The sequence below is a fragment of the Ylistrum balloti genome, unplaced genomic scaffold (assembly GCF_031769215.1).
Source record: "Ylistrum balloti isolate Yb309-2 unplaced genomic scaffold, AGI_CSIRO_Ybal_v1 Utg369978, whole genome shotgun sequence".
NCBI lineage: Eukaryota > Metazoa > Mollusca > Bivalvia > Pectinida > Pectinidae > Ylistrum > Ylistrum balloti.
The window spans coordinates 125,969-143,077 of record NW_026782067.1 but is presented as its reverse complement, the minus strand read 5'-3'; the positions used below and the strand labels follow the sequence as shown (position 1 = coordinate 143,077).

The following is a 17,109-nucleotide window of genomic DNA, read 5'->3' as shown; positions in this document are numbered from 1 at the left end:
AGAGCATTTAATTCTACCATACTTGGATGTTGAGAAGAAGATTTTTGAAATTCAAGTCATTTTGACCCCTTTTGGCCACACCGATCAGCCCCTGGGGGTCAGTCAGGATCAGTATATGCATACCATCTAGCTGTCATCCCTTGCTCATAATTCTAACCAATCTATTTTGCTTATATAAACTCAGTAATCTTTACGCCCTCCCCATGGGAAATGCGAGACCCTGGGGCCATGAAATTCACAATTTTGGTAAAGAATCTAAGATGCTTCCATCCATGAAGAGTGTTTCATTCCACCTTATCTGGGTCATGATGAGAAGATTTTTGAAATCAGAGTCAATTTGACTCATTTTGTTCCCGTCCCTCAAGGGGTGGGGACAGTATAATTTACTATTTTGGTTCATCTTAGGCCAGGGAAGGTTTCTGAAAAATTTCATTGAAATCAGTTCAGGGGTTTTAAGAAGAAGTAAAAAAATGTTAAATTGGTTATGGACGCACAATGCTGGTAGTGATCGCAATAGGTCATCATGACACTTTAAAAATGATTCACAAATTTAATCTGACAACAATTTCAAATATTGTAATGACAACAATGTTCTTTTTTAAAACTCTTATTGACATACCCACTTACATGATAAAAGATTTTCTATTCAATGAATATCTGTAAAGAAAATAACTATTAGAACAAACCTTGGAGGCATTAAGTGATATACAACACTAACATTAAGAATGACATAGACAAGATCTTACTCTGTCAAGCTGTCCTTCAGACCATGACCTTGAGCGCTTTGCTGCTGTCCGCTGTAGTAGAAGGTGCATCAGATACAGCATCATGTCACACTGAAGGAGGTTGGTGATTGGCTGAAAGTTCTGCTTGAATTTTTTAGGGTTTGGTGGTGGAAGAGCTAAAATGATGATTAAGACGATTCATGATGAAACTTACAAGATATATCAGAATTTTTGTCAGCTTGGTATTGTCAATCAGATTTATGGGTAAAATGCCTACTAAAATCAATTACAGTGTACCCACCTTGACCTTCATTCTCATGCTTCTTTCTCTCTATCTGGGCCTCCTCTGACTGAAACATAACAGAATGTTAGGTCAGAAGTATAAAACATTATTTGTTCAAAACATAAAAAGAACAGAAAATAATCATACACATTATCATGTGTAAATGAAAGAAGTTGTTTACAAAGAGTTTGTATGCCTTGTACCTTTGATTGCTCAGCCCGGCTGTAGTGGTAGAAATACTTGTTATATTCTTGGTAGGAATCTTTCTTCAGTTCAAATCGCCCTGATGAGTTTGTTGCTGACTTCCTGTAAGATAAAAATCAACTGTGATAAAGATCTCTGGTTTCTTTATTGAACATAAAGTTGTAAACTGATCAAACATAACTGATGACCAAGATGAATCAATGCAGTCTCCAAACTTCAGTATTTGTTGGAACGGATTTTGATGTAACCATGAAAGAAACTTACTTGAATGTAGAAACAAGGTTGATAACCTGTTCAATACCAGTCTCATGGTTGCTCTGTAAAGTATAAACAAAGCAAATGTCATTCTGCAAATCAGTACAAAACAAGGAATATTGTTTACTATAATAAGAGATTCATGAGGGATCTTGAAACCCACCATTGTTAGCCCTTCATTTGTTCTTTAAAAGTTTAATATTATACCTTCTTCCCTCTTCTTCCTTTTGTTCTTGCTCTTTGTTATATATAATTGGAAAATTCCTCTTAATAGTGAAAATCCGAAATAATCTTCTGTTAGCCATTTTGTTTTTCTAATCATTTCTAAATCAAAAGGGCACAACTGAAGACAGAAGGGAACATTCACATGAAATTTGGGCATGATCCATTCAAAACTTCTCAAGAAATAATGATAACAATTTTTCAATGTCAAAATCAAAGATGGCCACTTTCCAGCCATTTCAGATTTTATCCTTTGTAAGTCCCCAATAAGAAAGGGACATCTAGAGAGGACCCATTCAGTACTCTTAAAGAGAGGGAAGTAACAATCTAACAAAAATAACAAAAACAGTAATAACAAGGGCCATTTAAAACGGGTTATGCTCCCCGATCAGGACAAAATATAAGAATGAAAAGTAACAAAGGGCAATAAGAGAGTACTGTGCACTGCTTTCCTACTAGTGGAGATCTATCTACCTAGAAAGTTTCATGTTAATACCTCTCATAGTTTTAGTGCTGTGCTCTGGACAAAAAGTTGATAGACGGACATAATAATTATTAAAAAGCAGCAAATTCAGAAGCTGACTCACATCCTCTGGGAGAGCCTTGGAGAGTTCGCTGTGGGCCATTGGTGAAATACACAGCTGGTGGATAATCTCCCGCTGGACCGTGTCTGCACTTGTCACATCACCAACTCCTTCCACATACCGTTCACCTGTCAATTCCAAAAACCATTAGTATACATACTGTCAAAGATCAAATATTGAATATACATGTTTATAAGCATTTATATGTTATATTACATATCATAGGCCCCATCTCCGAAGGAACGGCAACAGAGATTTTCAGGTTTTTGAAATACAATGACTTAGAACTTGTTTTCCAGAACATTAAAAAAAAAGAAGTGGCACAATGATTGTCGAATCTCTTACCAGCACAAGCCTACTTCATAAGGTCTGACACTAAAGAAGATACATCCTTTTTGGACAAGAAATGCAAAGATATTTGCACAAAAGAATTCCTTCTCATCTAAATCTTTGGTAAATAATTTTGTGATCAACTATAAATTATAACAACTGTTGCATATCGGTATTCATCATCATGAACCAGTCTACAGTTACAGTATAATTGGTAACTTAACCCACACAACTGGAGCCTTGTAAAGTTAGTTGGTTTATAAAAGTGTTATATGTTACATATTAGTATTAACTGTCTTATTAGATAAACATACTTTACAGTATATACTGTGATATTTGATATTTGGTACAGTACCTATTATAATGATAAGAAGGTTCAGAAATTCCTCAGCCAAAGTCACTGTCTGTTTGATCATGTCTTCCTGACTTCCTGGTACATCATACTCCAGACTGTAACACATTATATTTATACTGAGAAATAGTACACCAAATACTTTCAACATCTTCTATGATAATTCTTTGTCTATCTGTTTTATATTGCCATATTTTCAGAAGTTTTTCGTTCTTTTTTTTCTGTTTAAAAAGAATGCAACATCAATATTTTAAATACAGACACCACTTTAAAATTTCTGTCATTATCTTCGAGTGATTTAATTTTGCTTTTTGTGAGGGGATGGAGGTTCGAGGTGGATGTGGGTGTGTAGAAGGTGACACTTACCTGGCCCAGGCCAGCAGGCCAAACTTATTCATTAAATGTATCAAGAATTCATTGCTGTCTATCACAGAGGCTCCCACCTGTAACAGGACATTGTTATATTGTTTGGTGCAGCAGTAGTGTAGTGTATATAGATAGCATAGTAAATATTTACTATCAATAATGTAAAATTTATATCAAAATCTACAAAACATATGTATCACCATGACGATATAATCAATCAATAACACATAAATAACACATCAATTAAGGATCCTAAAACTAGTACAATAATATGTATATCATGGTGCATAATGTTATATATTTCTGCATCCTGTATCAAAACACATTTCAAACAGAATCACTACAGGTATAACACCTAATTTCAGACAGGTACCACATCATTTTTTACCAATTTCTCCATTCTGGTAAAGTTACCAACATTGCATTAGAAATGTGTAGTAAAGGAGTAAGTCCAACACTGCAAGTTGTGCCCTCGTAGTGATTGCATTAGAAAGATCACATAAGGAATGATAACTGTGATATAAAATAAAGACTTCATCGTATTAGGAGGACCTGACTAAGGTATATAAACAATGTTACCTGTAGCATCACAATGTCTTTGTCATACATCTCTCTCCTACACTTCACATTATGGTAGAAAAATATCTGAAAGAAAAAGAAAATTCATATTACCATCATTAACAGTTAGACAATTAATTTTAGGAAAGTGTAGAAGTGACTTTGACTAGTTTCAAGATACAATAAGATATGAGGGAAGAAAAAGAAAAAAAATTAAAATGCAATCATAAACAGCGACAATTTTGTTTTGAAAAGTTGAACGGTGACTATAACTAAATTTTAAGTTATGATAAAGGAGAAATCAACATCCTACATAAATTACTGAGTGTTAAAACCAAGATTTACACTCTGCATGTATATGAGGTTAACCTCTACATTAATTCTATATAGTTAGTTTACTTGGTTGAGAAGTCCATAGCCATTACGACGCCACATGTTTGCCTGGGTCTGCGCAATCATCACCAGCACTCTTAGGGGTGGCTCTATCAGGTCAACAGGGGTCAAGCTCTGTAAAGGTAAAATGGTATATTGTGTGTGTCCTCCATGATGTAACATAAACATAACTGGTCATCTACAGGTGTTAATTGTTTTCATATCAAACACAACCATGTAAATGTTACCATAACAATTAATGGTACAGAACATTCTAATGCTTTGCAAAGTCATACTAAACAGGGTTAATTTTTTGGTAATGTGAATCCTATGTATATTTTTCCCATCAGGAAGCTAAACAAATATATCTTTCAGACATACAGTACACGTATCAGATAAAAATTTTCAATAGTTTTTGATGATCACTTATCATGATGAAGTATTGAGAAACCATTTAACATACTGATTAAGTGTTGATAATGGTATTTTCGTATCAACTACTATGATAACGCCATAATTCACATAATTTCATCTCTTCAAAAGTAAGACTCTCCAGAAATGAGTTACACTACCCCATTAATACAAGTCAATATTGGATTACGTTTGTTTTTAATACCACCACAGGTTATACATACATCCATAGCAAGTTCTGGGGAGTTGAAGTTTAGGCCATGTTTCTCAAGATGTAGACAGAGACCTGCAAAATATTAACATAGTACAATACACATCAGCAATTAACTTGATGTACAACACACTGGAAATATAGTCTCCAAATCTACAGATTTTTAATTTGGTCCATCAATCTGTAGATAATGTATTTGGTCAATCCTGTTCAGTTTCAAATATGTACATGTAAAAGTATATTATTTATAAGATCAAGTACAGCTTAATTAAAACCTAGTTTGCTCCAACATAAGTAAACACAGCAAACCTTTAATGCTGTAGTAATTGATATATTAGTTTGAGGAGTACATACCTGCCATGAACCGTGTGAGTGGGAGGTGTATTGACACATGTTGACCGGACACATCATATCGCACACACTTAGCCTTGAATCCTGCCACTGAAATTGAGAATATAAAGGTCAATATTGTATGTTTCGCTGTTGCAAGTTTGTTCCTATAAGGTTAAAGCTAATCTTCAGTTTCATATTAACAATAGCACTAAACTTCAGAAAGCTACAAGCATTAAAGACCCTAATAAGTAAAAACATTCCATCTCCAAAGAGTTGGGTACTGTACATAACAGAGTATACTTGCCTTTAGGCTGATGTCAGGTAGTACTAATAGTACTAATTTGTCCATACCTGATTTGTATTCACGCTTCACAGTTGCTGGTTTGTCTTTACACTGAGATAAAATATCCATGGTGATCTTGTATGCACCTATCAGGGTAAGTTTCTGAAATTATAATTGATTTTTTTTAAATCTAGTACAGTTGAATCACATGTTATATCATGAAGTAATGAATAGAGTGTTTTACTTTGAAATCTTCTAGAATCCATAGTCATGGCTTCATCTTTGTCTTTCATTTTTCATCACAGTGTTATCGTTGGTCAGTTTGCCAAAATAACAAAACTGTTAACTCTAGATTGATGACATTAAGGTTAAATCAAAGCCTTTGTTTAACTGACAGACACAAGGTTCTTACATCCTGGACATACAAACCTGACCTATTTATTTAAATCCTGGCCACACAAACTTGACCTAGCTACTTACATCCTGGCCACACAAACCTGACCTAGTTACTTACATCCTGGCCACACAAACCTGACCTAGATACTTACATCCTGGCCACACAAACCTGACCTAGATACTTACATCCTGGCCATACAAACCTGACCTAGATACTTACATCCTGGCCATACAAACCTGACCTAGATACTTACATCCTGGCCACACCAGTTGATGAATTCTGCGATGATATCATCCTGTTTTAGCTGTAGGTTAAAGGCCCCCTCCCACTCTGGCTCATACTCCAGATGTGTACCAGTCTGTCTTATGACTGCATCCATACCCTATAAAATAGTTATTATTCATAGCCAATAACACTAAGTTTTCATAAATATCCAGTAACAAATATTTTCGATGTATAGCCACTAACATCTGGTTTTCATCCACAGCCATAAAGTAGTTTCTACTGACAGTAACCAACACAGGGTCTAGTTTTCATCAACAGCTTGTAAAAAGTTACTTTTTTGTATAGCTACTAACAACAGCTCTAGCTTTCACTTAAGCCTGTAAAAATCTTCTACATGTAGTCTTGTACACAGGTTTTTATTTTCCATCCAATTTTATTTTTACTAGTAACATTTCCTCATAATTGTGTTGCGAGAAATACTGTTTTCACATGATGTGTTGATATCTTAATTACTGCCTGATATTGTACACTGTCTCTATCTGTATAAAACCTCTGGGTAATAAACAAGACATCAGTTATTTTACAGGTCAGTGAAACCATCATTTCACTTACATCTAATGATACAGTACAAGCTGATTTGTCTTCATAATGTGAGTAGGATTTGAACATTTTTTAGTTTAACTAGCATAAACATCTAGGTATAGGAATAATTTACCTGCATCATCTTCAAGAGCGACAGGAATGATCGCAAACCTTTGAGGAAATTCTCCCTTAATTTGTCAGTCCATTCGTGATCGGATGGTTTACAGGTGAGGGCATACCTGTAATTAAAACAGTTCAATGATCACAACATACTGGAGAACATTGGACAGTATGGTTACTGTGATGCAATAATTTCCTTTAAAACATACTTATTCTGAAGTCATTACATGAATTTTAAATGAACAAAACAAAAGACAGTCTGTTAGATATCAATGTCCCCTCTCACATCGTATTCAATATCATTAATTGATGAGCTTGCAGAAGTTGTCAAATAGTAGCTTTGGCCTTTTCACCTTGCCTGAATACTATCTTAATATGATATTGTGTAAAACTTGATATTACAGACCATGAAGTAAGTATGAAAAAAATCTGTTGATCAGGGACATTAACCTACCTATTGATTGAACATTTTTGTGTCCAAAATAATCTAATTTAATCCTTGAGTTTTCTTATACAAATAAATGAGTCTACCTAATATTTATAACGTTCTCTGTATCTATGTTAATGTACAAGGACACCTGTACTATTGCTATCAATCTCAGACATCACAGAAAGATTACAGCTTTTAAAATATTTCCAAACACAATAAAAGATATCAATTTTATACAACACTTACTTCATATCATACAGCATGTAACAGGCTCTCTTAAAAGCTTGATTCCTGTCACCTCTGTCAAAAGCCAGCTTTCCCTCATCTGTGAAACAGATCAATCAAGATTTCATCTGGGTTTAACACTTTTTAATTACAACAACAAGACTGATATTGTCATGAATTTTAATTGTGCCTCTAGTTTAAATCTTAAACTTACAGAGAATGAAGATTTTCTTCTCATGTTTTTGACATAGAAATTATTTGAAGCAAATGAAAAATCAAATGTAATTAAACTTACTATTTTTCTTTTCCTCACAACACTTAAGGAAGGACTGCATAATAACGTCGAGCAGGTTGTATTCTGTTACCAGCATCCGAGCCTGTCAACCACAACATTTATCTCTTTCTGATAACCTAGTAGATCATCCACAACAGGACATTAACACTTAATACACCGATGTCGCTTTTATTACAAATGTTACAAATCAGTAATAAAACAACCTCAATATTTCTGTTAAAACATACACAGGTAAATTATATAGAGGCGACATAAGATACAGGAGCATGTACAGATTAAAATGACAACAAATATATATGTTATTTAAACAAAACAAAATCTAATTGTCACCAATTGCAGAAAACAAAGATTTACAATAGGGTACGGAATAAATCCACCCAATAGTGGTGAATATAATACAACTGACAATACTGATCCTAATATAACAGTTTACAACTGACAATACTATCCTAATATAAGTCTACAACTGACAATACTGACATAATATAAGTCTACAACTACAACTGAATATAAGTCTACAGACAATACTGGTCGTAATGTAAGTCTACAACTGACAATACTGATCCTAATATAAGTCTACAACTGACAATACTGATCCTAATATAAGTCTACAACTGACAATACTTGACGTAATGTAAGTCTACAACTGACAATACTTGACGTAATGTATGTCTACAACTGACAATACTGATCCTAATATAAGTCTACAACTGACAATACTGATCCTAATATAAGTCTACAACTGACAATACTGATCCTAATATAAGTCTACAACTGACAATACTGATCCTAATATAAGTCTACAACTGACAATACTGATCCTAATATAAGTCTACAACTGACAATACTACAACTGACAATACTGATCCTAATATAAGTCTACAACTGACAATACTGATCCTAATATAAGTCTACAACTGACAATACTGATCCTAATATAAGTCTACAACTGACAATACTGATCCTAATATAAGTCTACAACTGACAATACTGATCCTAATATAAGTCTACAACTGACAATACTGATCCTAATATAAGTCTACAACTGACAATACTGATCCTAATATAAGTCTACAACTGACAATACTGATCCTAATATAAGTCTACAACTGACAATACTGATCCTAATATAAGTCTACAACTGACAATACTGATCCTAATATAAGTCTACAACTGACAATACTGACAATCTGGTCTAATATAAGTCTACAACTGACAATACTGATCCTAATATAAGTCTACAACTGACAATACTGATACTAATATAAGTCTACAACTGACAATACTGATCCTAATATAAGTCTACAACTGACAATACTGATCCTAATATAAGTCTACAACTGACAATACTGATCCTAATATAAGTCTACAACTGACAATACTGATCCTAATATAAGTCTACAACTGACAATACTGATCCTAATATAAGTCTACAACTGACAATACTGATCCTAATATAACAACTGTCTACAACTGACAATACTGATCCTAATATAAGTCTACAACTGACAATACTGATCCTAATATAAGTCTACATACTGATCCTAATATAAGTCTACAACTGACAATACTGATCATAATATAAGTCTACAACTGACAATACTGATCCTAATATAAGTCTACAACTGACAATACTGATCCTAATATAAGATCCTAATGACAATACTGTCTACAACTGACAATACTGATCCTAATATAAGTCTACAACTGACAATACTGATCCTAATATAAGTCTACAACTGACAATACTGGTCCTAATATAAGTCTACAACTGACAATACTGATCCTAATATAAGTCTACAACTGACAATACTGGTCGTAATGTAAGTCTACAACTGACAATACTGATCCTAATATAAGTCTACAACTGACAATACTGATCCTAATATAAGTCTACAACTGACAATACTGATCCTAATATAAGTCTACAACTGACAATACTGATCCTAATATAAGTCTACAACTGACAATACTGATCCTAATATAAGTCTACAACTGACAATACTGATCTAATATAAGTCTACTACAACTGACAATACTGATCCTAATATAAGTCTACAACTGACAATACTGATCCTAATATAAGTCTACAACTGACAATACTGGTCGTAATGTAAGTCTACAACTGACAATACTGATCCTAATATAAGTCTACAACTGACAATACTGATCCTAATATAAGTCTACAACTGACAATACTGATCCTAATATAAGTCTACAACTGACAATACTGGTCCTAATATAAGTCTAAAACTGACAATACTGGTCGTAATGGAAGTCTACAACTGACAATACTGATCTTAATGTAAGTCTACAACTGACAATACTGATCCTAATATAAGTCTACAACTGACAATACTGGTCCTAATATAAGTCTACAACTGACAACACTGGTCGTAATGGAAGTCTACAACTGACAATACTGATCCTAATATAAGTCTACAACTGACAATACTGATCCTAATATAAGTCTACAACTGACAATACTGATCCTAATATAAGTCTACAACTGACAATACTGGTCCTAATATAAGTCTACAACTGACAATACTGATCCTAATATAAGTCTACAACTGACAATACTGATCCTAATATAAGTCTACAACTGACAATACTGATCCTAATATAAGTCTACAACTGACAATACTGATCCTAATATAAGTCTACAACTGACAATACTGATCCTAATATAAGTCTACAACTGACAATACTGATCCTAATATAAGTCTACAACTGACAATACTGGTCCTAATATAAGTCTACAACTGACAATACTGATCCTAATATAAGTCTACAACTGACAATACTGATCCTAATATAAGTCTACAACTGACAATACTGATCCTAATATAAGTCTACAACTGACAATACTGATCCTAATATAAGTCTACAACTGACAATACTGGTCATAATGTATGTCTACAACTGACAATACTGATCCTAATATAAGTCTACAACTGACAATACTGGTCGTAATGTAAGTCTACAACTGACAATACTGGTCCTAATATAAGTCTACAACTGACAATACTGATCCTAATATAAGTCTACAACTGACAATACTGGTCATACTACAACTGACAATACTGATCCTAATATAAGTCTACAACTGACAATACTGGTCATAATGTAAGTCTACAACTGACAATACTGGTCCTAATATAAGTCTACAACTGACAATACTGGTCGTATGATCGTAATGTAAGTACATTTGTAAATATTGATTAGGTAATGCAATCTTTCCTTCAAAATAAGCATCTTATTTAGAGAGTGGTTTAAATAAATCTTGTATGTATGTGTGAACAGCACTGACAGATACTTCAATTGCATTGCCCTAGAATACCACAGACTACTTATGATAATAGTTACTGGGTGAACATTCTACAACTTGGAACTTCAAAAATCAAAAATAATATTCAAATAACAGCAGCCAACAAGATAAGTCATAAACCAACCAATGGAAGGACTAAACTTTAAAGGATATTGAATTTCAACACACCTATAACAAGAGTAATACAGCCTCTTCTGACAAAACACATTTACTGCACTTTGTGATGTTTCCTGATGATATTTACAGAAATAGGGAGTCTTAGAACAAAATATAAACTTAGTGATGTCAAAGACCTCTAACTGATGGACCTGGAAAATGTACAGGTGTGACCTACCTCTTACCAACTAATAAAACTGAGGAAACTTGGATTAAAAAAAAATCAAAATGGACTACAAGGACCTGAAACAATAGTTTATCAGGTATAATCTATACTATGATCTTTGATAGAAAGATGTGAACTAATTCCCCACACACACTACAGAAATAGTGAACCAATTTTGAAAATCAAATATGTCTAATTTATAAAGATGAGTAACAATATGTTGTTATACTGAACCCCTCTTATAATCATCTTGTCAGTTATATACTTTGTAAACTTTGATAAATATGGCATGCAATGATGTATGAAATTACTGTAATATCCTGCAACAAGCCCATGCCTAGAGCTAATAGGCCAAATCTTTATATGTTTCTGTGCAGTAAAATTCCACACCTGTGATAAGACTGTGATATAATAAGTCTCTTCCAGCAGTATTCCAGTGAGAGGTTATGTGCTGGCCAAGGGCTTATGCAGAATATATACAATAAAACTTGTGGAAACAATATGTGTATACCTTAGACTTAACATACAATGGATCTGAGGATGAAGTGAAACTTTACCTCAGATGATGAATTGGGATCTTACTATACCTTGTGAATGAAATGTGATTTATTACCCTACAGATGAAGTATAATCAATGTGGGATTTATGACGACCAGTTAATTACCATGAAATATCATCCATTGAATTATCACTAAAGCAATCATCTTATTTCTGAATTTTGAATCTAATGGAATAAAACAATATTGGTTTCTGTGCAGATTCCAATCAGAATGCTGTTTCTACTTAAGTTCATCAACATCTATGCTTGGATCAGCTGAGACTTATCATTATCAACTTTATCTATGCTATATGAATATGGAAACCTATTTATCCCAACCCTTAGAAATTCAACAACCTGATGTTGATCCTTTAAGAAATTAAAAAAAACAACCTGATGTTGATCCCTTAAGAAATTAAAAAAAAAACAAATACTGATCCATTTAGAAATTAAATAACTTAATGTAGATTCCTTGGAAAATTCTTCAAAAACCTGATGTTGATCCCTTAGAAATTCAACAAGTTAACGTTGATCTCCTGAGAAATACAATAACCTAAGGTTGATCTCCTGAGAAATACAATAACCTAAGGTTGATCTCCTGAGAAATACAATAACCTAAGGTTGATCTCCTGAGAAATACAATAACCTAAGGTTGATCTCCTGAGAAATTCAGTAACCTAAGGTTGATCTCCTGAGAAATACAATAACCTAAGGTTGATCTCCTGAGAAATACAATAATCTAAGGTTGATCTCCTGAGAAATTCAGTAACCTAAGGTTGATCTCCTGAGAAATACAATAATCTAATGTTCAATTTGATCAATATGTTGTGTCCCCAAGCTGTAATATCACACATTTTTCACTACTTAAAACAGTAATTGCATTCCAATATTGAAAAGGATTTTACATATAATACTTATCTAAATATAAAATCCCACATAATGATGTTTTGCTATCAAAGTCTTTAAAAATATGATTGATATGGTTACAGAGCACTTTGGCCTCCAAACAAGATTGTTTGCAGCCATGCTGAATTGACATACCAATGTTGGGACTGTAAATATTTGTACAGAGAGAGAAGTAATGGACACTGAGCGATAGTGGTCGTCCCGTATAAAATCCCTCACCAACGTTGGGTAATGCTAAAAAGTAAGAAAAAGCAGAGCATATTTCATATGGATTTGAATAATATACTGAAAAGAGGGTAATGTAACAGAAGTACTGCTCTTCAGGGCTGTAAAAAAACCACACAACTAGATGATGTAGGCTAATTTGTCTGAAGATCTGACCTTATACAAACCAAGGTCAACACATAACACACACAGTATAGTGTAAATGTATCCATTCAGATACAACAAGTGATAAGGGATATACAGAAAAAATCAATGGCTCTTCATTGTTGATCATTGGATAAGTGGCTTGACAAATATTTTAATGCCATTTGTGGAAACCTATTTGCAGTTTTATCCTTCAACAGTTCTGATCTTACACTTTGTAATTTCTGTTTTTGATGAAGGAAAATAATTTTAGACATTGCCTGGTGTTGTGTGTGTCAGATCAAGATAACCAGTCTACATCAACAAGGATACAATCCAGGGAAACAGCCACATATAACCTACCAGACTGGTTACTGTAAAGATTTGCACAGAGAGGGAGGCTACACACACATCGTGGTCATGATCGTCCCGCGTAAAGTCACGCATCAATTGTCTGTAACACTGTCAACACAGGCAACACATAGTATCATAGGTAGCCAGGCAACATCACATCCTAGTGCAGGCAGCAGGTGTTCAACCAGGTATCATTATGTGAACAGCCTTGCACAGGCATTGGGAACCAGGCATCATCACACATAGTTACAAACAGCATCATCACTCATGGTTACCAACCAGGCATCATCACTCATAGTTACCAACAGCATCATCACTCAAAGTAACCAACCAAGCATCTTCACTCATGGTTACCAACCAGGCATCATCACACATAGTTACCAACAGCATCATCACACATAGTTACAAACAGCATCATCACTCAAAGTAACCAACCAAGCATCATCACTCATGGTTACCAACCAGGCATCATCACACATAGTTACCAACAGCATCATCACTCAAAGTAACCAACCAGGCATCATCACACATAGTTACCAACAGCATCATCACTCAAAGTAACCAACCAGGCATATCACTCATAGTTACCAACAGCATCATCATTTATGGTTACCAATCAGGCATATCACTCATAGTTACCAACAGCATCATCACTCAAAATTACCAACAGCATCATCACTCATGGTTACCAATCAGGCATATCACTCAAAGTAACCAACCAGGCATATCACTCATGGTTACCAATCAGGCATATCACTCAAAGTAACCAACCAGGCATATCACTCATAGTTACCAACAGCATCATCACACAGTTACCAACCAGGCATCATCACTCATGGTTACCAACCAGGTATATCACACATAGTTACCAACAGCATCATCACTCATGGTTACCAACCAGGCATCATCACACATAGTTACCAACAGCATCTTCACTCATGGTTACCAACCAGGCATCATCACTCATAGTTATCAACCAGGCATATCACTTATGGTTACCAACCAGGCATATCACTCATGGTTACCACCCAGGCATCATCACACATACTTACCAACCAGGCATCATATCTCATAGTTATCAACCAGGCATTATCACACATAGTTACCAACAGCATCATCAGTCATGGTTACCAACTAGGCATATCACACATAGTTACCAACCAGGCATATCACTAATAGTTACCAACAGCATCATCACTCATGGTTACCACCCAGGCATCATCACACATACTTACCAACCAGGCATCATATCTCATAGTTATCAACCAGACATCATCACTCAGTTATCAACCAGACATCATCACTCAGTTACCAATCTGGCATCCTCACTCAGTTACCAACCTGGCATCCTCACTCAGTTACCAACCTGGCATCCTCACTCAGTTACCCTCATTCAGTTACCAACCTGGCATCCTCACTCAGTTACTCTCATTCAGTTACCAACCTGGCATCCTCACTCAGTTACCAACCTGACATATCACTCAGTTATCAACCTGACATATCACTCAGTTATCAATCTGGCATCATCGCAGTAAGAAACCACTCATCATCACTCACAGTAACAAGAGGCCCAAGGGGCCGTAACGGTCACCTGAGGAATATATGTCAATAATCTGGGGATTTTAAAACGTTGCAAAAATTTAACAACACTTGTGCAGGACCATGTGTAAAACATCTGTACCAAGTTTGAACATGACCCACCCAATGGTTCTTGAGAGGAAGTCCATAATGTCTTAGCCAAACAGAGGCCAGGGTGGCCATCTTGGATTTTGAATCGCCCCGAACACTTGCCAGGACCTTGTGTAGAACATTCGTATCAAGTTTCCCCTTTTTCCCCCTAATGGGGCCCCTATTGGGGCAACGCCCTTTTTCTTTGCAATCTTGAAGCGGCTTCCCATGGGGATGCTTTGTGCAAAGTTTGGTCAAAATCCATCAACTGGTTCTTGAGAAGTAGTCATTTAATGAAGGTTTTTACATATGGCCACTTTCACACCCCTTACGGGCCCCAAAGGGGACATAATCACTTTTTTCAACATAATTTCATATGTCCTTCACTAAGGTATGCTTTCTACCAAATTTGGTTGAAATCGGTCAAAGTTCGGCTCAGGCAACCTAAAAACCATCGTTACTCTTGGTACCAAACCAGCCATCATCACTCACCATGTATCATTACTCACAATTAAAACCAGGCAACATCACTCACCATCTATCATTACTCACAGTTAAAACCAGGCAACATCACTCACCATAACAAACCAGACATCATCACTCGCCATAACAAACCAGGCATCATCACTCACCATGTATCATTACTCACAATTAAAACCAGGCATCATCACTCACCATAACAAACCAGGCATCATCACTCACCATCTATCATTACTCAGAGTTAAAACCAGGCATCATCACTCACCATAACAAACCAGCCATCATCACTCACCATGTATCATTACTAACAGTTAAAACCAGGCATCATCACTCACCATAACAAACCAGGCATTATCACTCACTATAACAAACCAGCCATCATCACTCACTATAACAAACCAGCCATCATCACTCACCATGTATCATTACTCACAATTAAAACCAGGCAACATCACTCACCATAACAAACCAGGCATCATCACTCACCATCTATCATTACTCTCATTTAAAACGAGTCTTGATCTCTCACCATATCAATTCAGACATCATCATCACTCACCATAACAAACCAGGCATCATCACTCACCATGTATCATTACTCACAGTTAAAACCAGGCATCATCACTCACCATAACAAACCAGGCATCATCACTCACCATGTATCATTACTCACAGTTAAAACCAGGCATCATCACTCACTATAACAAACCAGCCATCATCACTCACCATGTATCATTACTCACAGTTAAAACCAGACATCATCACTCGCCATAACAAACCAGGCATCATCACTCACCATGTATCATTACTCACAGTTAAAACCAGGCAACATCACTCACCATAACAAACCAGACATCATCACTCGCCATAACAAACCAGGCATCATCACTCACCATGTATCATTACTCACAATTAAAACCAGGCATCATCACTCACCATAACAAACCAGGCATCATCACTCACCATCTATCATTACTCACAGTAACAAACCAGACATCATCACTCGCCATAACAAACCAGGCATCATCACTCACCATGTATCATTACTCACAGTTAAAACCAGGCATCATCACTCACCATAACAAACCAGGCATCATCACTCACCATCTATCATTACTCACAGTTAAAACCAGGCATCATCACTCACCATAACAAACCAGACATCATCACTCACCATAACAAACCAGGCATCATCACTCACCATGTATCATTACTCACAGTTAAAACCAGGCATCATCACTCACCATAACAAACCAGGCATCATCACTCACCATGTATCATTACTCACAGTTAAAACCAGACATCATCACTCGCCATAACAAACCAGCCATCATCACTCACCATGTGTCATTACTCACAGTTAAAACCAGATATCATCACTCACCATACCAAACCAGAC

The 17,109-nt window shown here is 35.4% G+C and overlaps 1 protein-coding gene across 2 annotated transcripts in view; it reads right to left on the bottom strand.

Annotated features, from left to right (window-relative positions):
• LOC132547786 (E3 ubiquitin-protein ligase UBR2-like) overlaps nt 1–17,109 on the bottom strand; it is a 45,725-nt gene that overhangs the window by 14,193 nt on the left and 14,423 nt on the right. Inside the window, exons 12-28 of one of the 2 annotated variants that reach the window (XM_060211589.1) lie at nt 13,572–13,670; nt 7,764–7,845; nt 7,490–7,568; nt 6,827–6,932; nt 6,140–6,268; nt 5,558–5,651; nt 5,228–5,314; nt 4,887–4,948; nt 4,279–4,386; nt 3,901–3,966; nt 3,322–3,398; nt 2,959–3,053; nt 2,277–2,401; nt 1,477–1,529; nt 1,212–1,314; nt 1,027–1,075; nt 747–901 (exon numbers count right to left, since the gene is read on the bottom strand). In XM_060211589.1, coding sequence (XP_060067572.1) covers nt 747–901; nt 1,027–1,075; nt 1,212–1,314; nt 1,477–1,529; nt 2,277–2,401; nt 2,959–3,053; nt 3,322–3,398; nt 3,901–3,966; nt 4,279–4,386; nt 4,887–4,948; nt 5,228–5,314; nt 5,558–5,651; nt 6,140–6,268; nt 6,827–6,932; nt 7,490–7,568; nt 7,764–7,845; nt 13,572–13,670 — 1,569 coding nt within the window. Of the gene's footprint in view, nt 1–746; nt 902–1,026; nt 1,076–1,211; nt 1,315–1,476; nt 1,530–2,276; nt 2,402–2,958; nt 3,054–3,321; nt 3,399–3,900; nt 3,967–4,278; nt 4,387–4,886; nt 4,949–5,227; nt 5,315–5,557; nt 5,652–6,139; nt 6,269–6,826; nt 6,933–7,489; nt 7,569–7,763; nt 7,846–12,995; nt 13,095–13,571; nt 13,671–17,109 lie in introns of both variants that reach the window. The other variant, XM_060211588.1, reaches the window with a different exon arrangement.